Consider the following 25509-nt stretch of genomic DNA (forward strand, 5'->3'; position numbering starts at 1 on the left):
CCAGCGGAATTGAAAATTCCACCCACCCAGATTTGATGGTCTGTTTTTAGGGCAATAATACAGAGTTTGGAGCATCAGAAGAAGAGCCATATGTAGTTACAGCTACCATGAACTGAATGAAGCTGGGTTTGTACTACGTCAAGAAAAGGCCTTGGTACAAAGAAAGACCTGGTGACATCAATATAAAAACAAGCATTGACAAAGCCAATAGGTTTTGCCTTTTTGAGATTTATTGGCTTTGCTAATGTTTTTTAGCTATGTTACACACGGCTGAAAGTAATGTAAAAGTACGAGTTACTTACCTTCGGTAACGATGTATCTGGTAGAGACGTTGTCTAGCCGCAGATTCCTTAACTTAGAATATCCCCAGGCGTTAGACTGGATCCGAATTTTTTTTTGCAGCAGCACCTCTGCGTGCCGGGGTACGGCGCCACACAACCCCGCCTTGATGTCGTCCACGTACGTCACATCAGCGAGGTCATACAAGTCCTTCCCGGCGTGCTGACGTCAGTTTTCTTTGGAGAAAGTTTCCACAGTACAATGCGGCGCCGCTAACAACAAACTGTGAAAGTATGGGAACAGTGTGCGAGGGATGAAAAATCCATGAATAAAGGAGGTTGGTGCAAGACACCATCGTAAAAGACAGAATTAGACACTGCCTACACATAAGTGCAAAAGCTGTGAGAAAGAACCCCGCAAGCTAAGCGAAGACCCTTCCCAAGTGCAACAAGGGAAGAATATCTCAACAGACAGAAATAGACTGTCATTACCATGTAGAACTGTATCGTCTAGCAAGAACGGAGCTCAGAGAGAACAGTCCACCGCAGGAAGGTATGAAAAGACTGGCACTGCCCCTATAGTAATGGTGGTCTGAAACAGAGGTCAACAGATCCCCAAAGAAGACTACTGCAGAGGAGATCAGAACCATGAGCCAATAGAGAAGGCGGGAGGGAGGGAAGGCAGCAGGAGAAAAGAAAATGAAGATTAATCTCCTGGTGAAGGTTAATCAAAAGGCATCATTTTACAGGTAAGAAACCCCTGAGAGGGAGTCATCTGTATTATGGCAATTCTCAAAGGGATGCAACAATGTGAGCACCCGTGAGAGAAAAACCAATGACAACTGAAAGAGGCCAGTGGAGAACCCCACTTGGCAAGGTCCCCGTAGACCGGCGAGGCTGGAAGGGCGTTAAGGAATCTGCGGCTAGACAACGTCTCTACCAGATACATCGTTACCGAAGGTAAGTAACTGATACATCTGATTGAGACATCTAGCCGCAGATTCATTAACTTAGAATAGAAACCACAGCCATACCCCAAAGGGGAGGTGGGTCTGCGACAGAACAACAGAAAGCGCCAAGCACTTGAGCCGGCAACAAAGTGATGGACAATGGGAAAGGCTGTGGCGGAACAGCCAGAGAGCAACCCAAATAGCTCGGAAGAGCAAAAGATAACGGGATGCAAGACATCCAAAAAATGCCAGAATGGCGCTACACCATACCTGTATAAGCATGCGAGGTAGAAACGGCACCAGCCATATACCAGAACAAAAGAAAGAGGAAGGACCATTCTCAGCTTAATGGCGCACTAGGTGAACACCGACCAAAGGTTGAGAAGAAACATGAAGAGATGCAACCAGAGCCTACCAGGATAACCCACGGAAGGGAGGCCTGAGAGGCTACAGCCAAGAACCAAAGGTCAAGAGGTAGAAATCAGCAATGTTTTTAGAATTGCAGGTGGAGACAAGAAACATGCCAAGTGCACACCCAGTCCCAAAAGGGGGAACAGGGGCGAACAGTAACAATCTTAAGCACGCTGATGCAGGCCACCACAGAAACATGCACAGAGCAAACAGCCACAGAGACCATAAGGTGACGTAGCTAAATAAGCATAAGGCTGCTCGACCAGGCAGCTGGAAGACCAAGGTGAGAACCAACACACGAAATACAGATATGCAGGGTGTAGACCTAGGACGACTGACATCAAAAGAGCCGTCCCGCATGCCCAGTTGATATAATATAGGGTGAACTTAAAGAAAGAGGCACATCCAAAGGAAGGTGCAGCAGAGGCACCAAAGTACTAAGGCGTAGAAACGAAGGGAGAATCGCAGAATTTCAGACCACATCCTCCAACTGGAAGGAAAGTAACCCTTGTCCAGAAGAGAGAATCGTTCAGTAACTGAACACGAAGAAGGGAGCAGTATAAAACCGGGGAACCACCCCAGTAAGTGGAACGCAAAAAGGGCCTTATTGGCAATGCCGCATGCATCACTGAAAAGCTCCCTGAAACATGGCGACTTCGGACCAGACCTTGCAGCCTCGAAGAAAGGTGAAGAGTTAGGAAGAAGAGTACCCATGGAACTTTTATATATACATAAATACATATATACAGCAAAAATGGGTAAACTAGCCACGACTATGCAACATGGTGGTAGAGGATTACACCTGGTGCAGTAATGGCAGACGGAAGCTGCCTTAAAGCGTGATGAACACCCCGAAAACCTCCCAAGGAGGAGAATGAAGCGAATAAGCAGATGACCCATAACGTATAGAAGATGACGCCAAGGCACAACATTGAGCACCGTACAACGGCAGATAAGAGCACCAGAGGACGCATAGAGGCCAAGGGATCTTAGGCCCAGTTGACAAACAGAGCTACATAATAGCAAACAAGTACCCCACACGGAGTATGCACACCCCAACAACGGGGAATACCTATTAGGACAAGCCACAGTCAGAGGAACAAACCTGTGGAACACTGCCACAGTAGGTTAACTGCCAGTTTAAAACGCATAATGCATCCAAAGGATGCTAAATGAAAGGGTAATCACCCCCGACCATGCGAAAGGAAGACCTGAGGCTTACTACCAGCCTAAAACACAACGCATTAAAAGGATGCTAAATGAAAAGGAACTACCCCAGAACAAAGGCCTAAGGGGGGGCGAAAGCCCGCAAGGAGGCACTGAACAGCCGAGTCGCCATGAGCATCAAACAATAAAACCCCAAAGGGTAAATCAACAAGTCTCTCCCGGATATTCTCCGGGAAGAAGCTATCCCGTAACCAAGCATGGCGCCGCAAGGCGACTGAACCAGCCATAGCCCAGCCTAAGGAATCAGCAGTATCCAAGGCGGAGCGGATCGTAAACTCAGCAAGGTCACGGCCATCCCGGAGAAGATGAAGGAGGTCAACAAGAGCGCCTTCAGTGCTGGTGGAGAGCAAAGACTCTGCAGAGTCCCACAGGGCAGAGGTAGCACAAGCCAGGACACACACTGTATTTCGTGACTGTAGTGCAGCACTTGTGGAGGCAAAGATGTTCCGACCCCATGACTCAAACCATTGGACTCCCGGGAGGGAGGAAGCATTAGCCAGGGCAAGGAAGGGAAGGCAGTTTGCAAAACAAACCCTTGCACGTCTGGATGCACAAATAAGCAGACCGGATCATGAGGAGCAGGACGGTGGCGGTGCAAGACCGAACAAGCCACCAGATCACCAGAAGCTGGCCGAACCCAGGTACCCAAAAGGGCATCTTAGAGAGAAGCTTCAAAGGGCAGGAGCGGCTCCACATTCCCTGAACCACAGTGAAGGACATCAAGTAAAGGGTCCACAGACAAAGGCACCGAAGGGGGTTGCATGTTCAAAATCCGAGTGGCCAAGGAGACCACTCTGAGAACAAGCATTTACAATGCAATAGGTCTCGCATTCACGCGAGTTTAAGCTATTGGCATTGTAAATGACAATGCCTATTATTTTTGTTTTGTTTTTTAAAACATAAATAAAAGGCATTGTCATTTACAATGCCAATAGCTTAAACCCATGTAAATGCGAGACCTATTGCATTGCAAATGCTTGTTTGAGTTTCAAACTGAGCATGGCAACGCTTCAATGACTTTTTATTGAGGATTAAGGATATATGATGGGTCATAGCAGCCACTCCTTCCCAACCCAGTCCTGATACTTCTGAAGACCAGGTAAGGCAGGCTTACTAAAGTTCACATGTGGTTTGAGAAAGGTTCCCAAAGAGGCCGTGTGCACGCCTTACCTGTACATCACACACCTGAACAGGTGGCCAAGAGGTGAGCTCAGACTCAATTGTCACTCAATATAGCAGCACTATTAAGAGGTTTTGGTATTCTCCTTTTAAAAGTCAGTACCAAAGAGAAGTTCTTGCCTTGATAAGTATAAAAAGCATTGGGAGTGTAATGCAATTTACAGCACAACCGCCCTTCTGGGAAATGCAAGCATGTACTAATAATATTACAACAGCTCCAGTGAGAAGTGCTGATTCTCTCATGCAGTACAGCTGATCTCCTGACAAGTGCTGACACGTCTCATTTTATGCACTGCAGACTTTCCGAGAAGTGCACTCTTTATCGGTGCACTTTAGTTTAGGCACATTCCCTGGCCTTCGAACTGTCTGTCCCTTTCACTTGTTAATTCTGAGAATTCGCGTGCATCTGTCCTATAGCACGTCTGTGATGCATCTCTCGGCTTGGCTGTATAATAACACGCGGTGATTGGCTGCAATGCAGCCGGCCCAGGCGAGCCCTACCCTCCCATTGGCTCAGGCGTCTTGCACAGGGGTTTCCATTCACGAGGTCTGTTCAAAGGGCCGGGGGGCAAGAGAAACAAACAGACCAATCCTGGCAGGCTCAGCTCTCCCGGGCCAAGAAGTGGCTGAAGGAGCGAGAAAAAACAAGTCCGGCCGCTGAGAGCTCTTCCATCCTGCAAAGGGATCCAGGTGAGGTGGGTGCCAGAGCGGGAGCTTCTAGTGCGCTGCAGACGTTGGGGAGCAAGAGAGGACCCCGAATGGTTAATATTGCGCCGTCGGGAGAGAGTTCGAGGGGCGCGCGCATGGCTCCGATATCGGGAAAGGAGCAGTGCATTGCAAATTACGCACAGCTGTGACGTTCCCAGGAGATGGTGCATTTGAAATTGGAGGCGTGGAGGGGGTGCGAAAAACATCGGAGGTCATGCAAAATGTGGTATCTAAGAATCGGGGGTACTTTAGCATGACTGGAGCATGTAATTCGTAATGTAAAGAAAGCAGTCGAGAAACTTGAAAAGTAGCCGAGAATACATATAGGTTGGTGGCGCTTACAATCTTTAGAGGGACGCTTTATGAAGGAAATGGAAACGAGTAATCTATGTGTTGTGCACGTTGGTGCCAAGTGAGCATCAGAGGGGGCCCAATGCAGTTTTCGAGGACGTAGTGGGGCTTGGCTCAGTGCAATTCTATAAAATAAGGGCACTCAGTAGACAAAATCAGAGGTGATGTTGCGTTTGGCGCACGCCAGGAGCATGAGGAACGTGCATTAAATGTGCCCCAACCCACCGAACAAGCTGTCTCCGTGGAGCCGAGGGGGAGGGGGGGGGGGGGGGATGGAAAGTGTATGACTGAGGCTGCTGAGGACGGAATGCGGAGAGATGTGCATGCCACGTGCGCGTTCACAGGCTCCAATTGCCCTGCGCGTGCCCCAGTCTGTCTCCCTTGAGAGGCATCTCGGCTACAATAGGTCTCGAGAGCGAGACCTAAAAACCGCACCAGCCTTGGTAGCCCTCCGAGGAGGGGATAGTAGCTCATCAGTAGGTGAGGGCTGTAAGTTAACCCTCCCAAGACAGTGAGGGTGCGACAAATGCCCAACTGAAGGGAGCCCCATTGACGAATGGGGGTCCTGATGAGGCTCTTGAGGAGGGCGAGGAGCCTGCTGGGTGCGGCTGCTCCTGAGGCGGCGGGGATCCTGCCGGATCCACATATTCTAAGGGAGGCACAGGCAAGAATACATCCGGCGTCGCCGGGCGTGAAGCAGACGCCAAACTCTCTCCGGATGCTTCCAGAGAAGAGTCAATAACACTGCGTCGATGCGGCGCCGAAAAGACTTTAGTCGGTGCCGATCAAGCTTCGTCCGGCGCAGACTTTACTCTATCCAGCGCCGAATCCACGACAAGCTCCCATTCCAAAAAAGGAGAAGGCGCCGGAGCCGGAGCCGGGGAGGCAAATCTCCGGCGCGGCACCGGCACCGACTCAGCCTCAACCACAACAGGCCCCGACTCCGAAGAAAGAAGCGGCGGCAGAGCCGGTGAGGCGAGTCTACGGTGCCGGAATGGCACAGACCCCGGCACCGGACAGGCGGCAGCCTGCCCAGAAGGCAGAGGCGTGCACAAAGCGAGGCTTTGAGCACCAGCAACCACCTGCGACGCCACAGGGAGCCCCACGGGACTATGCGGCGCAGCAGGGGTGCAATGGGTCGTAGAGGGGGAATCCAGCCAGGCCACACCCTGACGATGCCATATGGATCGTAGAGGAGGACCCAGCCGGGCCGCGCCCTGACTATAAAACATCTCCGACGTCCCTGGAGGGCAAGGGTTCATTTGACGCCGGGGGCGAACCCACCACGAGTCCATCAGGGACCCCCACAGGTATCGGAGGCCCAGAGGACGCCCCAGGGACGGGAGAGGACCCAAGCGAGGCTCGCAGAGCCGCAGCATAGGCCTCCACCTGGGCCCGAGGCGACCCCCGCATAGGTCAGATAGAGGTGGGGGAACGACTGTCGGGGGCGCACGTCCAGAATGTTCTGGGAACCAGTGCCCCTGACAACAGATGAAAGGGAGGTCGAGGACCTTGGCAACATGCGCCGCGACTTACCAAGAAGCGGTGAACAGCCCTGGGCCCCAGAGGACGATCGACGGCGGAACCGCGTTGAAGAGGCCGGGGGACGAGACGACTCCGACCGGGACAGCCGTGCAGAAAGAAGCTTCATCCGGCACTCCCGCCGGGACTTCGGCTTGAGGTGTTGGCAGGCGTCGCAGTCCGTGGAGTCGTGGTGCCCGCCCAGACAACACATCAAGATAAGATGGGGGTCCATCGCAGACATTTGCCGCTAACAGGAAGTACAAGATTTAAAGCCCGAAGGCATCGCACACTGTTCCAGACGCGAACTCAGGATCCGCGTTTCCCGTGGAAAAGAAGGAAACTGACGTCAGCGCACCGGGAGGGCGCTGACGTACGTGGACGACGTCAGGGCGGGGTGGTGTGGCGCCGTCCCCCGGCGCGCAGAAGTGCTGCTGCAAAAACAATTTCGGATCCAGTCTGACGCCTGGGTATATTCTAAGTTAAGGAATCTGCGGCTAGATGTCTATCAGATAAGCTGTATGACACAGCCAGTGTTGTCCGCCTAATAACTCTTTAAAAAACGAGAAAATTCAGTAATGCACTGCTGTATAATACGGCTACAAAAAACATTAATATAGAACCTACTGGCTTTGCCAATGCTTGGTATGGAATGCCATATTGTAAGTTATAAGTATTTATATAGTGTTTACAACAGCTGAAGTGCTATTGTAGAATTGAGAATGCCCTGGACAAGGGGTTATTATGTTTAAATTCAGAAGCATTTTAGGACAATACAAAAACTGAAAATGTGACATACAAATGTGCTGAATGTAACATAAGTTGTAGGTGGACAGAAAAGTCCAATAGGTTACAACTTTTATTACAGTGATGCTTTAGGCGATGTTACTTTATGTGCAATGGTTCTAAAACCGGCTTCTCCAACTCATCGCTCATGAGTTACAGGTAGCTAGAGAGCTACCAGTAAGTAGTTCTCCTGTGTGCATCCCAGCCTAATAAATTGGAACACTTTGCATGGTTGAATTCATATGTATATATGAATACTAAAATTGTTTATTTAAGATGAAAATGTGTGTCGTTTCAGAACTCATAAGTGATATTTGGAGACAAAATGGCTACATTTCTAATAAATAGTTAAAGTTGACTGAGTAAAAACCTCGTGGTGAGTCTTATTGCTAATATTATTACCTTCGGGCCAGAGGCACTGCAGCTGTGACTGGCATGCATTACCTTTGCAGAAGCATTCTAAATTGAGAAAACCCATTTTACATTACTGCTGGCAAGCCTGCCTGATGCACTGAGGTGACCACTGCTGGTTATCTTGTGTATCGTGCCACTAATGTAACTGTCTGATGCGGTTATTATTACAACACTACTATTAGTACCTCACGATGATTTTGATTGACCATAAGAAGCTCTTATTACATAAAAGGATGGAGACCCATGTTCTAAAACAACCAAAAAAAAGCACTACCGACTGCTTGCTTAGTAGTAAAATATAGCAATTAATCGGCGTTCAGTGGGTTTCATAAACCTTTTGGCTCCTGTGCCACTGCAACTGCTGCACCATTCAAATCATGACCCTGGTGCCTGCAAGGTCAAATGAGGAAATAGTTTATATCCAGTAATATATGTGTTCTGAAAAAGGCACTGTTGCAGATGTAATACAGAATTGTGTTGCTAAACAAACAAAGTGCCTTTAAACGTCGCCAACTCTCCAAAACGAGGTGCCACGGATGTCATAAATATAGCATATGCTTTACACATCAAAGTGAGAACCAAGCATTGCTAAATCGTGTTAAAATGTGGCTGTCTCTTTCCTGAGAAAAGCTCTTATCCTGTGCATAGCACTGAATTGGCCATAAACACTATAAATTGCCCATTTTCACCATATGTGTTGGACTTGGCCCTTTTTGCAGGGTCATCCCTAAACATTTTGCCTTCCTCCTGCATTTTTTCTGACCTGTTGTTGGCTGTTTTATGACTCTGGGCACTTTACCACTGCTGATCAGTGTGAGAAAGTGGCTCTGTATATACTGTTCCCTAATAGGTACAGGGTGTACAGAGTCCACAGTCCCCCAGAGGCTGATAGAGGTCAAAGTTAGGTATGACCTTACTCTCAAAAGTGGTAGCTTGGTCGAGCAGTAAGGCAGTACCAGAGGACAGTGTAAAGCATTTATTGTACACACTCAGTCAGCAAATGGTTTCACACACTCAATAACTGAACTCTAGGCCAATGGTTTGTATATATAAAATATATGCTTGTTTTATTTTTAGAACCACAAAGGGGGTAAAAATATACTTTCTCAGAATGAGAGGTTGAATATAAATACTTTTGTTTCAAGCAATAAATTTGTGTAAACAGTCACAGTTGGTTGCAATAAACAATCCTATTTCCTAAACATAACAATGCATTGAGCTCAATGGTAAATTCAGGTTATTTGTAATAAATTACTTTTCAGATTACTTTTGGAATTCCAGGTCTGGATCCTAGAACCAGCCTGGGGTCAGTATTCAGAATCAAGTGATGAAAGTCGACTTAATAACTGTAATGATTTTTAAATAATATTTAGCTATTTCAAAAGTTAGCACTTAGAAAATATTTCACAGAAAACATTCAATGGATCTCTATGGCAAGAAATTCAAATTGCAGGTAGAGTACTTTATCGTTACTTTAGTAATCCAGGACTGGGTGCCTAGACCCAGGACTGGGGTCCTTATCAAAAACAGGTAAGTAATTTTGTTTGCAGAAATGGTACGATTTTAAAAGAATATTTCAAATTTGCAAAAATAGACACTTAGAAGAAATTTCACAGAAAAGCAGACAATGGTTTCCTATGGGAGAAAAATGAGTTAGAGGTAAGTATAGTTGTGAGTACTTTTCAGGGTCAGGGCTGGGCACCAAGATCCAGCACTGGGAGCTCACCCAGGAACAGGTGAGTAAATTCGTTTTTGTCACTTGGCTGATTTTTGGTGAATTTTTACAGTTTTGAAAAGTTCACACTTAGAAGATTTTTGAAGAAAAAGCCAGTCAATGTTACCCTATGAGGAAAATGAAGTTAGCGGTTTAAGGGTAAGTACTCGACTGGCAGAGTTGAAATTCCGGGCATAGACTCAGGGGTCCCCCAGTGTCAGGTAGGTACAGTTGGTTCACCCTCAGCGGTTTCAGGACGGCCGGGTGCAGAGTGAGTTAGGCCCAATGTTATCCTATGAGGGATAGGGGGGCCTTAGTTGGTGGCTGCTGTCTGGCAAGCCACGCGTCTGTGGGAGCTGGGCTCCTGGTCACTTACTCAGGGCAAGTGGGGAAGTAAGTTAGTGTAGAGAGTGCACTGCCAGGGCCACTCGGGCGGCTGGGTGCAGGGTGCTTTTGAGCCTTCGGGCGCTCAATGGAAATCAATGGGAATGTTCCGGTTTGGAAAAAGGCTGCAGGCTCGGGGACGAGGATGTTTCCGGTGCCACCACCACTTCGAGGGGTAAGTTGGGTAGTTGTAGGTTAGGTGGGTACCCCGGGATTGGGCACAGGGGGCCGCAGGGCGCCGGGTGCAGGGGTGCCTTTTGACGTCGGGAATCTTACCCTCTGGTTGATCGCGGCTGGGGTGGCACTCGGTTCTGAGGCTGCAGGCTTCGTCCAGGATGTCGAGGGGGGTCCTTGGGTGCCGGACTCGGGGTCACAGTCGCCGTGGGGTCGTCCTCAGGGTCTTTGTCCACTCCGGCACTGGCCAGGCTTGGCTGGTGCAGAGTGTGTTGGGTCCGCGGTTCCGGGCTGCTGCCAGGAGTTAGGAATAGGTTTCTCGAGTAGAGCCTCTACTCATGGGAGTCCCAGGGAATCAGAGGTCAAAGGTAGCCAGGTCCTCCGGGGTTTTTGAGGTTGCTGGCCACAAGAGATGCCGCGCTGGAGCAGGAGCAGGTTCGAGGGTCGACAGGCCGGTAGGGCTGGGGCCAAAGCAGTTGGTGTCTTCCTCTTTTTAGCAGCTGCAGGGCAGGTCTTTTTTCTTCTTGCTCTTCTTGTAGGTTTCTATCTGGAATCTGGGGAAGGAAGGTTCAGGGGGCCCCTAAATACTAGATTTAGGGGCGTTACAGGTAGGTGAAGGCCAGGGACCAATGGGTCCTTGTCCTGGGGTGGGTACACCCCCTATCCTGCCTCTCTCCTGTGGGAGGAGGGCAGTAGCCTAATCCTGATAGGGTAGGGCCTCCCATCTTTAAGATGGCGAGAGCCCGGAGATGTGCTTCACCTCGCCTCCCCCACCTGAGGGGTGGGGTGGGCAGGCTGGCACATCCCCTGTCCTTGTATGGGGTTTCCGGCCAAGCTTCCTGCCAGAGTGGGGGGTTGCAGTGGCCTGGGGAAACTCCAACTGGCGGCATGCCTTTGAAGCTTCCCTTTGCTCATCCTGGGGGAGGAGATTTCTCACCTCACCCAGGATGTGCATTGTTGCAGGCCCGGGAGAGCAGGGGCTCTCCCACCCAGGGGTCCAGCAACGTGTCTGCTGTGTGGCAGCCTGGGCAGCCTCAGAGCAGACGTGGATTGTAGGTTAGCTGTAAGGGGGCATCTCTAAGATGCCCTCTGGGGTGCTTAGTACATTAAATCCCACACTGGCATCAGTGTGGGTTTAATGTGCTGAGAAGTTTGATACCAAACTTCCCAGTCTTCAGTGTTGCCATTATGGTGCTGTGGAGTTCGTGTTTGACGAGCTCTCAGCACCATGTACTTGTAAAAGGCAGCACTGTACTTACAGTGCCCAGGAATGGACCTGGGTACTGTAGGGGCACAGGGCTCCTGCTCCTGTGCCCACACCATAGGCATAAGGCACCCAGCCAGAGGGGTGGCTGACATATGCCTTGGCAGTATAGGTAATGGGCATGGCACACAGAGATGTGTGCCATGTCGACTCTTTGTTTTGTCCTGCACCCAGACACTCAGCCTGCAAAGGCAGTGTGTGTGTGTAAGGGTACAGGGCCTCTAAGGGTGGCACAAGGAGTGCTGCAGCCCTTAGAGGCCTTCCCTGGTCACAAGGCCCTGGGTACCTAGGGTACCATTTACCAGGGGCTGACATGTGGCCAGGGTTTGCCAATTGGGAGTTTGTGTGTTTTAAGGAAGGAACATAGGCCCTGGGCACCTGATTGGCAGGAGCCCAGGGCACAACAAGGAAAAGTGCATCAGCTATTAGGCAAAAAAAGGGGGGGGTTACTGCAACAGAAACCCACTTTCTCACACAAGCCCCCCCCAGCCCAAAGGCCAGGAGACTTCTGCCAAAGCTGGGAGAGTCTACCTAGTCTTTCAGGCGAGGAAGAGTTGGGGAAGTGGTTTGAAAGTTGCAGGGCCTACTCTGCCTTACATCCTTCTGCCTAGGTCAATCCCTTTGGGGAGCTGGCCTGTCTTGTTAGTTTCAGGACCTAACTCCCAAGGCTCCTCTCCTTGTCTTTTACTGTCCTGGTCCCATCTTTCTATTTTGGGTTTAGAGGTGTATACCTCGGTAGTTTCTAACTTAGCCAGGGCTAGGCCCAGCTTACCCACAGAGGCTACCCACAGCTTGAGCAACCCCACCATGACCAATAAGGTCAGGGGGCCTGACTTGCTATTTGGCAGGGGGTTAGGCCACCATGCCAAGGATAGGGCTGCCATGAAGGCTAACACCCAGCAGAGGCTGCTGACAGCTGTCAGTGCCCAGTACCATACCTTTAGCTCCTGACTGGCAAGTGAGGGGGCTATTTTATAGTTCTCTTTGGGTCCTGGCTGTTGGTCTGTTTGAGGATAGGGGGTCCCTACTCTTGGTAGGGAACACCCCTCCTCTACCCCTTGTCCTGCCACCTGAGGAGCCACTAATTCAGGCTGGACAGTTGCCTGACTAGTCAGGTCTTGCTGTTGGCTAGGGGGGGATTTACCAGTGCCATTGTGGGAGTTTTCCCTTACTGGGATAGCATCTCCCTGGCTCTCTGGAACTGTGGCTAACAGTTGCCCACCTTTCCTACCCTGTTTCTTCTCATTCTTTTGGGACTCAGCTGCACTGACTGCAGGTTGAGCCCCCACAGGTTCTTTGGGCGAGGCCTGGCATTGGGCCAGCACCTCTCTTTGGCTCAGTTCCACATCTAAGTGATCATTCCCCAAGAGACAATCAAGGGGGAGGTTTTTACTGACTATCACTTTCCTCCATCTAAGGGACCCAGCTGTGGCTAGGGGCACTATAGCCACAGGCCTAACAGTGACTCCCCCTGGGACAGTTCTTACCCTTCTTGTTTCCCCTGAGACATATTGGTGTGGGAATACCAACCTGTCATGTACCACAGTGTGACTGGCACAGGTATCTCTCAGGGCAGTGGCTGGGATTCCATTCACCAGTAGGTGGTGGAAGTGTCTACTTCCTTCTGGGATCTCCAGCTTGCTTCTTGGGCCCATTCCCCAGTTGAAAGCTAGGAGGACTTCCTCATCTGAGGACCCTCCCTCCCAAGCTACACTGGCAACCCCTGGGGCTACACTAGTCACCCCTGGAGCTGTACTAGGAACCTTATTTTTAGGACAGCTAGAGTCCTGGGTGTGGTGTCCAGCCTTCTGACAGTTGAAACACCATATTCTGTTGGGATCCCAATTCTTACCTTGGTACCCTGGTTTAGTTTGTGAGGTGTCTTTGGGCCCACCCTCCTGGTCAGGTTTTTGGGGGGCTACCTGGGACTCCTTTCTTTTATCCACAAGGGGTTCACTCTCTTTCTTCTGGGGAGGTTTTGGGACCCCTTGGTTCTGGTCCCTCCCAGTGAACGTCCTAGTCACCCTAGTCTTGACCCAGTGGTCTGCTCTTTTTCCCAATTCTTGGGGGGATTTTAGACCTAGGTCTACCAAATGCTGATGCAACTTTTCATTTGTGCAGTTACTCAAAATATGTTCCTTCATGAATAAATTGTACAATCCAGTAAAATCCTGCACACCATGTCCAGCTAACCAACCATCCAGTGTCTTCACTGAGAAATCTACAAAATCAATCCAGGACTGGGTCTGGGTTTTGTGAGCCCCCCTGAATCTAATTCTATACTCCTCAGTGGTGAATCCAAATCCCTCAATCAGAGCTTTCTTCATGAGGTCATAGGATCCTGCTTCTGGCCCAGAGAGAGTCAGAAGCCTGTCCCTGCAGTTACCAGAGAACAGTTCCCACAGGAGTGCCCCCCAGAGAGGTTTCTTTACTTTCCTGATATCACAAGCCCTCTCAAAGGCTGTGAACCATTTGGTGATATCATCACCTTCCTCAAATTTAGGGACAATCCCTTTGGGGATTTTAAGGTCAGAAGTTTCCTCCCTATCCTTGTTTTTATTATTGCTGCCACCATTGATGGGTGCTAAACCCATCTCTCTCCTTTCCTTTTCTAGAGCCAGGAGCCTGGACTCTAGATCTATTCTTTTGGCCAGCCTCATAAGGCTGTCCTCTTCACTGGGGGGACCCCCAGTGTTGTCTCTGGGACCAGAGCCACCTGTGTGGTCTCTAGGTGCCCAGATGCTATGTCTTGAGTTGGAGGGTATGGGTGCCATCTCCTCCCTAGGGAATAGTATGGGGAGGTTGCTGTCCTCCTCCCCTGTTTCCCTTTCCTCATCTGACTGGCCATCACCATGTTCAGATGGGTGGTCTTTAGCATACTCAGCCAGGAGCTCCTGGAGCCCTTGTTTGGTTGGATGCTGACCCATTTGTAAATTTTTGAGTTTACATAAGGACCTCAATTCCTTGAAAGACAAGTGTAAGTAAGGTGTGAGGTCGAGCTCCTCCACCAGGTCCATGTTATTATTATCACTAATAGCTGGGTTTGTTTGAGACATTCTAACCTGATAGTTCTAACCCTCTACCCTGACTATAGTGACTTTTATTTTTCTAAAATTCTAATGGGACTTAAGCAAGGCCCTAGCAAGACTTTTAGTAATTTTGGAAAAACCAATCAGAATTCTAAAGGCAATTTTTAAGAGTTCTGTCGTGTGATCAGATGGTAACCAAGTAGTCCAACAAATGCAAGTTTGTATCCCACCGCTGATCCACCAATGTGAGAAAGTGGCTCTGTATATACTGTTCCCTAATAGGTACAGGGTGTACAGAGTCCACAGTCCCCCAGAGGCTGATAGAGGTCAAAGTTAGGTATGACCTTACTCTCAAAAGTGGTAGCTTGGTCGAGCAGTAAGGCAGTACCAGAGGACAGTGTAAAGCATTTATTGTACACACTCAGTCAGCAAATGGTTTCACACACTCAATAACTGAACTCTAGGCCAATGGTTTGTATATATAAAATATATGCTTGTTTTATTTTTAGAACCACAAAGGGGGTAAAAATATACTTTCTCAGAATGAGAGGTTGAATATAAATACTTTTGTTTCAAGCAATAAATTTGTGTAAACAGTCACAGTTGGTTGCAATAAACAATCCTATTTCCTAAACATAACAATGCATTGAGCTCAATGGTAAATTCAGGTTATTTGTAATAAATTACTTTTCAGATTACTTTTGGAATTCCAGGTCTGGATCCTAGAACCAGCCTGGGGTCAGTATTCAGAATCAAGTGATGAAAGTCGACTTAATAACTGTAATGATTTTTAAATAATATTTAGCTATTTCAAAAGTTAGCACTTAGAAAATATTTCACAGAAAACATTCAATGGATCTCTATGGCAAGAAATTCAAATTGCAGGTAGAGTACTTTATCGTTACTTTAGTAATCCAGGACTGGGTGCCTAGACCCAGGACTGGGGTCCTTATCAAAAACAGGTAAGTAATTTTGTTTGCAGAAATGGTACGATTTTAAAAGAATATTTCAAATTTGCAAAAATAGACACTTAGAAGAAATTTCACAGAAAAGCAGACAATGGTTTCCTATGGGAGAAAAATGAGTTAGAGGTAAGTATAGTTGTGAGTACTTTTCAGGGTCAGGGCTGGGCACCAAGATCCAGCACTGGGAGCTCACCCAGGAACAGGTGAGTAAATTCGTTTTTGTCACTTGGCTGATTTTTGGTGAATTTTTACAGTTTTGAAAAGTTCACACTTAGAAGATTTTTGAAGAAAAAGCCAGTCAATGTTACCCTATGAGGAAAATGAAGTTAGCGGTTTAAGGGTAAGTACTCGACTGGCAGAGTTGAAATTCCGGGCATAGACTCAGGGGTCCCCCAGTGTCAGGTAGGTACAGTTGGTTCACCCTCAGCGGTTTCAGGACGGCCGGGTGCAGAGTGAGTTAGGCCCAATGTTATCCTATGAGGGATAGGGGGGCCTTAGTTGGTGGCTGCTGTCTGGCAAGCCACGCGTCTGTGGGAGCTGGGCTCCTGGTCACTTACTCAGGGCAAGTGGGGAAGTAAGTTAGTGTAGAGAGTGCACTGCCAGGGCCACTCGGGCGGCTGGGTGCAGGGTGCTTTTGAGCCTTCGGGCGCTCAATGGAAATCAATGGGAATGTTCCGGTTTGGAAAAAGGCTGCAGGCTCGGGGACGAGGATGTTTCCGGTGCCACCACCACTTCGAGGGGTAAGTTGGGTAGTTGTAGGTTAGGTGGGTACCCCGGGATTGGGCACAGGGGGCCGCAGGGCGCCGGGTGCAGGGGTGCCTTTTGACGTCGGGAATCTTACCCTCTGGTTGATCGCGGCTGGGGTGGCACTCGGTTCTGAGGCTGCAGGCTTCGTCCAGGATGTCGAGGGGGGTCCTTGGGTGCCGGACTCGGGGTCACAGTCGCCGTGGGGTCGTCCTCAGGGTCTTTGTCCACTCCGGCACTGGCCAGGCTTGGCTGGTGCAGAGTGTGTTGGGTCCGCGGTTCCGGGCTGCTGCCAGGAGTTAGGAATAGGTTTCTCGAGTAGAGCCTCTACTCATGGGAGTCCCAGGGAATCAGAGGTCAAAGGTAGCCAGGTCCTCCGGGGTTTTTGAGGTTGCTGGCCACAAGAGATGCCGCGCTGGAGCAGGAGCAGGTTCGAGGGTCGACAGGCCGGTAGGGCTGGGGCCAAAGCAGTTGGTGTCTTCCTCTTTTTAGCAGCTGCAGGGCAGGTCTTTTTTCTTCTTGCTCTTCTTGTAGGTTTCTATCTGGAATCTGGGGAAGGAAGGTTCAGGGGGCCCCTAAATACTAGATTTAGGGGCGTTACAGGTAGGTGAAGGCCAGGGACCAATGGGTCCTTGTCCTGGGGTGGGTACACCCCCTATCCTGCCTCTCTCCTGTGGGAGGAGGGCAGTAGCCTAATCCTGATAGGGTAGGGCCTCCCATCTTTAAGATGGCGAGAGCCCGGAGATGTGCTTCACCTCGCCTCCCCCACCTGAGGGGTGGGGTGGGCAGGCTGGCACATCCCCTGTCCTTGTATGGGGTTTCCGGCCAAGCTTCCTGCCAGAGTGGGGGGTTGCAGTGGCCTGGGGAAACTCCAACTGGCGGCATGCCTTTGAAGCTTCCCTTTGCTCATCCTGGGGGAGGAGATTTCTCACCTCACCCAGGATGTGCATTGTTGCAGGCCCGGGAGAGCAGGGGCTCTCCCACCCAGGGGTCCAGCAACGTGTCTGCTGTGTGGCAGCCTGGGCAGCCTCAGAGCAGACGTGGATTGTAGGTTAGCTGTAAGGGGGCATCTCTAAGATGCCCTCTGGGGTGCTTAGTACATTAAATCCCACACTGGCATCAGTGTGGGTTTAATGTGCTGAGAAGTTTGATACCAAACTTCCCAGTCTTCAGTGTTGCCATTATGGTGCTGTGGAGTTCGTGTTTGACGAGCTCTCAGCACCATGTACTTGTAAAAGGCAGCACTGTACTTACAGTGCCCAGGAATGGACCTGGGTACTGTAGGGGCACAGGGCTCCTGCTCCTGTGCCCACACCATAGGCATAAGGCACCCAGCCAGAGGGGTGGCTGACATATGCCTTGGCAGTATAGGTAATGGGCATGGCACACAGAGATGTGTGCCATGTCGACTCTTTGTTTTGTCCTGCACCCAGACACTCAGCCTGCAAAGGCAGTGTGTGTGTGTAAGGGTACAGGGCCTCTAAGGGTGGCACAAGGAGTGCTGCAGCCCTTAGAGGCCTTCCCTGGTCACAAGGCCCTGGGTACCTAGGGTACCATTTACCAGGGGCTGACATGTGGCCAGGGTTTGCCAATTGGGAGTTTGTGTGTTTTAAGGAAGGAACATAGGCCCTGGGCACCTGATTGGCAGGAGCCCAGGGCACAACAAGGAAAAGTGCATCAGCTATTAGGCAAAAAAAGGGGGGGGTTACTGCAACAGAAACCCACTTTCTCACAATCAGTGCTAAAGTGCATATGCTCTCCCCATTGTAAATTGCTATGTTGATTGGATTCCATGATTGGCTTATTTGGTTTACTGTCAGACCCCAGTAAAGTGCACCAGGAGTGCCAGGGCGTGTAAATGCAAATACCGCTGGTGGGCTTGCAGCACTGGTTGTGCCACACACCGATGCGGCCTGGTAAAATATGTCTAGGTCTGCCATTGCAGAACCTGCGTGCAGTCTGGTACTGACTGGGCAAGTGCACACACTTGCCAGTCCCTAAACCTTCCCTTAATTTCATATTAGTCACCCCTATGGCAGGCCCAAGGGCAGGGTGCATTGTAAGCACAAGGTAGGACAAGCCCTGTGTGTGTGGCATGTCCTAATAGTGAATTACAGCCATTTTCGTTTTTCACTATTGTAAGGCTACCCTGTTCTCATAGGCCAGAATGGGGTGTTAAGATTGTTACATCCTATGATCCTAACATGCCCTGGGAACATGGTAGAAGATCGAGTTTAGTATGCCTGAACTCAGAATAATAAGGTACATCTTTTCGTAAGGTTTATTTTAATATTCTGCGTTTGCAAATGCCACTTTTAGAAAGTTGGCCTTTGCTTGCCTAACCATTTCAACCCGCCTCTGCGTGATGTGTATCTGCTGTCTGGCTTGTGTGAGTGACCGGGCTGGGGAAACCCAGATGGGCAGGGCTAGGTAGCCTGGTGGTGAATAGAAAGATTGACAGGTAGATGGGTGGGAGTACACCTGGACTCTGAATAGGACTGTGCTCTTCCAACACAATGCCGACTCCGCCCCCTGTGGAGCGTCTGATGACTCTGCCCTGCACTCTGAAAGAGGAAGCCGGCATCGCAAAAACAAAGTGCTCAGAAACCGGACTGGACTAGGCAAGGGCCCCCCTGGCCTGGGAGAACAAAAGAAATGTAGTATAAATGTAGGAGCCCTGCTCCTAAGAAACTAGATCCGCTTTGAACCAAGAAGAATCTCTGCCTGAGGAGGAGGCGCCAGGAAAGCTGTAAGGAGGAAGACTGTCCCTATCCTGGGGGACTGGCCTGCAGTGGTGACTTTGCTGCCAAAGGAGAGAAGAGGAACCTTTTACTAGAGACTTTGCTTTACTTTTATTTTCAAGAAACTTGTGCTTTCCAAAACGGTCTCCAAGGGCTTGGAAGCGAGCTTGCCCCCTGAACTGAGCCCCAGGACCATTGGGCTCATCCTGACCTTCACTCGCCTGCCGCTGGACTGTGGTGTTCCTTCCCTCGCCGGAGCCGTCACTCTCGTGCCCCCAGCCCCTCCTTGAGCCGTGACCGGACTGCTTAGCCACCCCCGCCTTGGGAAGAGCCTTGCTCGATCTGAGCCGCTCGCCCTACGCTGTGCTGGGCTGCCCCCGTCACCTCGCTCGCAGGAGGCCCGCTGCGCACCTTCACCCTCCCGCCGGAATCGGCGTTGTGAGAATCTTCAAGCCTCGGACGGCCCGGACGTAAGAAAGCGTGCCCGGCTGCCCCGCTTTGCTCACTTGCCAACCTGCAACACCCCGCTCTTGCCGTGAGCCTGAAGGCCTAGACCCCCCTCGTGAAGCGTGGAAGCCCCGGACGCCGCCTCGCCCTTTTGAAAGAGCCGCTGAGTGTCCCGCAACCGCCTTCACGAAAAGAAACAAGGTACTGTACTTACAAATTCGACCGCGAGCTCGCATCGGATCCAGGGTCCGCAACGTTCTGTTTTCCCTGTCGTCTGGCGCGTGCATCCCGGTTGCTGCCTCAGCGCGAAGTGCGCTAAGGCCCACAGTTACCCTTGTTACCTGCATGAGAAGACTGTCCACCTAAAATAACCTTCCGTATTCATAAAGATCGTGGCCCCACCGTTTCATCGTTACTGGGTCTTGTACTAAGTCTGCTGAAAATATATAAAAGCCTATTTTTGTATACAACCTGCCTAGTGTCCGTTTGTGGTGCATGTGATGAATTCGCTGTGTGTATAATTGCCAATGCTTAACCGTGTACGCCCTGAAGTTTAGCCTGGACTGCTCGTGCCACGCACCTTGAGGGTGAGCAGGAGTTATTCTGAGGAGTCATCCTTCGCCCTGACTAGAAGTAAAGGGTCCCTGCTTGTCGCTGGTACTTACCTGCACCAACCAGAGCCCCCTCATTTCTAACAATATGTTACGGTGTCGCTAAGACTGAAATGTGGTTTTATACTTTGCATTTCATTTGTGAAACTGCCTTTTTAGGAGCACTCACCAAAGAAGAGAAATTTTCCGAAAAATCTGCAAATGTGTTGTGCACCTAAAGAACGAGATACCTTTCCAGAAGGATATGTGTAAAATATATATATATATTTTAAAAGGTACAAGCAGGATCCATGGAATAAGTATAGAGCATTCCTCTTTCCTGTAAATGCTCTCACTTTTAAGTCACCCGAAAGCAAAATAAACACCAGGCTCCCACAAAAACACAGCTTGACATTTGACCTCTGCCTTTGAATGCCCAGCAAATATGAGGAGATAAGAACAAGATTTAAAGGCCTATTTATTATCGAAAACAGGTTTGTAGAAGGATACTGTAAACAAGGCTTTAGCACGGGGAGGAACGAATTCAAGCTGCACAGCCGAAAGTAAATAAAGACAAGAAATAAAAATGGCAGAAAACGCGGGTAACAAACGGCAAGGCAAATAGGAAGTCATGGGCGGAATGAATTCCCAGGTCAACTTTCTGAAAGTCCCCAAGATGTCTTTCACATATCTAGACAGCTCTGCTGTCTGGTAGGTGGCGATCTAATGACACCCAGTACAAAAAATTAAATGGACATAAGCTCATTCATGCACGTTGCTCAACCCTCCTAAAGAGCGTTGCAAGAAAAACTGAACACACTCAGAATAGGATGAAGTAGAGGATTGAGATTGTATGGGCAGACAGCAAGAAATCAGTTTGCATCCAGATAAGGATATCGTGAGACATCCAATTATGAAACATTTTCAAAGTAACAAAGAAGCATTTATTTATGTAGATCCGAGCACTTGCGGATTTGGTGACATTTTCTTGCACGGAAGGGATGACAGAAACCCATTGCTTCAGGCCACAAATCATTGAGTGAGGCAGACAGAAACCAATAAGCTACTGGGATAGTGTCATTATCTTGCATAAAGGAAGCATAATACAACAGGACCCATGTGTGAAAGGCAGTGTATAGTTATGATGAAAACGTATGAGGTATTGAAGATAAAGAAATGCCCAGCAAAGAGACGTGTCCTTTCCGGTTCATGCCTTGTATATTGTGCTTGAGGAAATAACTTTGGAAAGTTTAATGGATAGTGAGGTAGAAAATTGTTATATAGCTACTTCTAGTGCTAGAAATGCAAAGAAAGCTTTGAAAGATTCTATGTGTGCCAAAGAATCATTCCCGGTGGAGCTGCACCAACAGCCAAAGGGGATACTGGCCCTGGCACACTGCTATGGCAGTCATCTACCCAGCCGGATCTCGGACATCTGTCTCGTTTTCTTCCCCGCTGCCGTCTCCTTCCTGTGGATTACCTGCTGTCCCTGATCTTTCCTATCCTGACTTTCGTGTTCGCTAATCTACTCCTGTATTGTTTTTTTATCCATTATGCAACTATTGTGATACTTTTGCAACTTGTAACACGCTATGCCCTTATGTAAAGCGCTCCGATACCTCCGGGTCTAGCCAGCGCTATATAAAACTCAAGTAAATAAAAAAATAAAATAAAAAAAAGGCAGGCCTGGTTTGCAGAGAAAAAAGAAGAATAGGTGGTGAAATGTAAGGAAGGATTCAATGCCTATGAGCAAAAGGGCAGGGTTAAGACCAGATGGACGGCTGCAAAAAACGCAGCTGCTCTAAATTATATTAACCCATTTGTTCTGGGAGGGGTTATTGGTCCGTGTGGGACACTGACAACACAGAGGTGGCAGGTGGCAGGCTGTGTTTATACCAAAAGACATGGGGTTTGACTGCCATTGGGAAGCGGGAAGAGAAAGTGTGGTGGGAGGGATCACAATTGTTATCACATGAAGTAACAGCTAAGTGATGAGGAATTGCTGAGTACACACAGAAAAGTGAAGTGACGTTATGCCGCCTCTGGGGTGCCAGCTAATGGTAGCAGTGAAACTGGTGATGAGTTGGACTGGGGTGATTTGCATAGAGGGTGGTTTCAAACATGGTACATAGCACATGTAAGGTACTGACTGTTTGGGTGTTGTGGTCGTTTAGTGAGTCGGGCTGTATGTGGGTCAGTTTGTTTGGGAAATCTAAGGGAATGTTTTAGGATCATGTGTAGGTGTTTGAGAATCAAGGCATGCCTTGCTTGCCCTGGATGAGCGAGGCAGCGGGGCATCAGGAGTAGCACTTTAGACATCACCACCCGATACAAAGATCTAATCTTACCTCAGAGGCAAACATGGTGGCACAAGTTCCAATGCACCAGCATACCACAGGTTTGGTAATCCACCCTTCCTGAATGCCTTGACATATTTTGTATTCTTCAGTCCCTCCAACCTGATCAGGAAAAAGCAAAACCAGTTAAAAACTAAGTAATAAGGACTGCATAAAAGCATAGTAGATATTTATAGTTCTCATCTAGTGTACATCTGAAATTACATCAATACATCAAACATACACCTTTTCGGTTTCCATTACTCTATGTAATCTGATAGAGACTACTAGCTGCAGATTCCTTAACGTAGGATTATCCCCAAGCGTGAGACTGGATCCGGAAAACCCTTTTTCTTACCACAGCAACTCCGCGCGCCGGGGGCGGCACCACAAAACTCCGCCCTGACTGCATCCGCGGTCGTGACGTCAGCAAGGTCACATAAGCCCCACCCCGGCGCGCTGACATCAATTTTCTTCTTTTCCGCGTGCCACGTGGATCTGGATTACCTCTGCTCGCCTGTTTTCAGGCCTTCCCTCATTTTGGTGGGCACTGTGTGCGATGCCTTTGGGCTTCAAAACCTGTGCTGAGTGTGTGCGTCCGATGTCGGCGACAGACCCTCACCCCATTTGCATATGGTGTTTGAGCAAACACCATGACTCCACGGACTGTGACGCCTGCCAGCAGCTCAAGCCCAAGTCCTGGCGGAAGCGCCGGATGAAGCTGCTCACGGCCCGCCTGTCCAGGTCGGCCTAGTCACCACGTCTGTCCCCAGAAGGGTCCAAGACTCGCCGCTTCCGGCTGCGCCGCCGCCCTCCCCCGCGGCTCCCTGGACATCGCTTGCTGGTGGGTAAGTCTGTTAGTCTGCCTCCGGGGCCTGGTTCTCGGTTGGCGGAGGACGCAGGTTCCTCTCGGGACATGCGTCCTCGGACGTCGGCGCCCTATCTGCTGTTCCCCGGCGCGGGGGCGTCCAGGTCTCAGATGGCGGCATATGCTGCGGCTCTGCAGGCCTCCTTGCGCACCACCCCTCACCTTGAGACTTCCACGGTCCCCTCGCCTTGCACGGAGCCGGCTGCGGATTCATCCCCGGCGCCGCCAGGTGCGGCTTCAGGAGCGGGTGATGTGGTGTCACCGGGGTGCTGCCCTTCGGGGTTCCCCTCTTCGACCCACGGTGCTCCCGCCTCGCCGCAAAGCCCCACGGGGTTCCCTGTGGCGTCGCAGGGGGTCGCCGGGGCTCGTCCCCGGCTTCCCCTCGGTCCTCTGGACAGGCGGTTGCCTTCTTGGAGGCAGAGCTGGCGCCGATTCGGCGCCAGCGGCTTTCTTCCCCAGGCTGGATGGCGCCGTGGGTTGAGGCCTGGTCTGAGCTCACCTACCCACGTCCCTCCCCACCGGGGTCGTGCCGACGCCTTTTCGGCACCGCTCCTTGTCTGCTTCGCCGACCCCACCCTTTCCTCCTGCGCGACAGGTGGTACTGGAGGTGGATTCGACCCTTCGGGTGGATGCGACAGCGCCGGTGGCGGATGCGCCAGCCCCTGTCGCGGACTCTTCGGCGTCGACTCTTCCCCGGACGCTCCATCTTCGGACGATTGCAGTCTTCTTGTCTGTTCGTCACCGGAGTCCACATTGTGGCCTTCTCCCCGGCGCATTCTGGGGCTAGCTCTACCCTGTCCCCGTGAGTCCCGGGACCACTGTTCGGCCCCTTGTGCGGGGCTGCTCCTGCGGTTTCCCCGTCTTCTCCAGGGGCCCCTCAGGTTCCTCACTCGTCGGTGGGGTTCCCGCCCTTTCTGTGCAGGCCTTTCCTTCCTCAGGTGGTGCGTGGGGATGGGCAACTCAGCTTGCAGCCTTCGCCCACAGAAGACTTGCTCTCGCCCTTGCGCGGTCCTTCGGAAGCGAGCAGCGCCTTTGTCTGGGCTTTCGCCACAGCCACTGGCTTTTGCTTCCTTATGAAGCTTCGCTCCATGATTCTCTTTAGGGGGCCTGGGTCTGCCCTGCTACAGGGGATCCGGTGCCTCCGCCACTGCTTCGTCGCCACCGCCCGGCTCCACATGGGCCTACTTGCCTTTCTACCCATCACTCTGCCCAGGGCCCTGTTCTTCTGGCTGCCTTTCCATCTTTGCCCTCGGTGCTGCTTCCACTGTCGCGGGAGGCCCCTTGGTTAGACTCTTGGGGGCGTAATGTTTTTCTATCTTCGAGCGTGTTTTGGCTAGGGCTACCTCTGACCTCTGGGATTCCTCGGAGTCCCTTCTGTCCCGCACCTCCGGGGACGGCGTTGTGGCGGACTTGCGGCGCCATGTGCTCAATGGTCGCGAGTTGGCGTTGTTTATTCTGCGATAAGCTCTGGATGTCGCGGATTTAGTCACCCGTGCTATGGCGTGTTCGGTTGCCCTCCGCCGCCATGCCTGGTTGCGGGATGTGTCTTCCCAGAAAATGTCTGTGAGTCCTCCTCCTGGTCCTGCTCCTGGTCCTCCTCCTCCTGGTCCTGGTCCTCCTCCTCCTCCTGCTCCTGGTCCTCCTCCTGGTTCTCCTCTTGGTCCATGTCCTCCTCCTGGTCCTCCTCCTGGTCCTCCTCCTCCTGTCCTGGTCCTCCTCCTGGTTCTCCTCTTGGTCCTCGTCCTCCTCCTCCTGTCCTGGTCCTCCTCCTCCTCCTCCTGGTCCTCCTCCTCCTCCTCCTGGTCCTCCTCCTCCTCCTCCTGGTCCTCCTCCTGGTCCTCCTGGTCCTCCTCCTGGTCCTCCTCCTGGTCCTCCTCCTCCTCCTGGTCCTCCTCCTCCTGGTCCTGCTCCTGGTCCTCCTCCTGCTCCTGGTCCTCCTCCTGGTCCTGGTCCTCCTCCTGGTCATGGTCCTGATCCTCTGTGTCCTGGTCCTCCTCCTCCTGGTCCTCCTCCTCGACCTCTTGGTCCTGCCCTTCCTCCTGGTCCTCCTCCTCCTGTCCTGGTCCTCCTCCTCCTGGTCCTCATCCTGGTCCTCCTCCTCCTGGTCCTCCTCCACCTCCTTGTCCTCCTGGTCCTCCTCCTCGTCCTGGTCCTCCTGGTCCTTCTCCTCATCCTGGTTCTCCTCCTGGTCCTCCTCTTGGACCTGGTCTTCCTCCTGGTCCTCCTCCTCCTGGTCCTCCTCCTCCTGGTCCTCCTGGTCCTGATCCTCCTCCTGGTCCTGATCCTCTTCCTCCTCCTGGTCCTCCTCCGTGTCCTGGCACTCCGTGTCCTGGTCCTGGCCCTCCTCCTCCATGTCCTCATCCTGGTCCTCCTCCTCCTCCTCATCGTCCTGGTCCTCCTGGTCCTCCTCCTCCGTGTCCTCCCCCTC

General features: G+C 50.9%; 1 protein-coding gene across 7 annotated transcripts in view; it reads right to left on the minus strand.

The window, feature by feature from the left end:
- The window catches only part of ACLY (ATP citrate lyase), a 463802-nt gene that overhangs the window by 90217 nt on the left and 348076 nt on the right, over positions 1–25509 (minus strand). For all 7 annotated transcript variants that reach the window (XM_085616801.1, XM_085616574.1, XM_085616958.1 and 4 more), the window contains one exon: positions 22226–22336. In XM_085616801.1, coding sequence (XP_085472927.1) covers positions 22226–22336 — 111 coding nt within the window. The remainder of the gene's footprint in view (positions 1–22225; positions 22337–25509) is intronic.

This window comes from Triturus cristatus, chromosome 1_1 (assembly GCF_964204655.1).
Source record: "Triturus cristatus chromosome 1_1, aTriCri1.1, whole genome shotgun sequence".
In the NCBI taxonomy this organism is placed as follows: domain Eukaryota; kingdom Metazoa; phylum Chordata; class Amphibia; order Caudata; family Salamandridae; genus Triturus; species Triturus cristatus.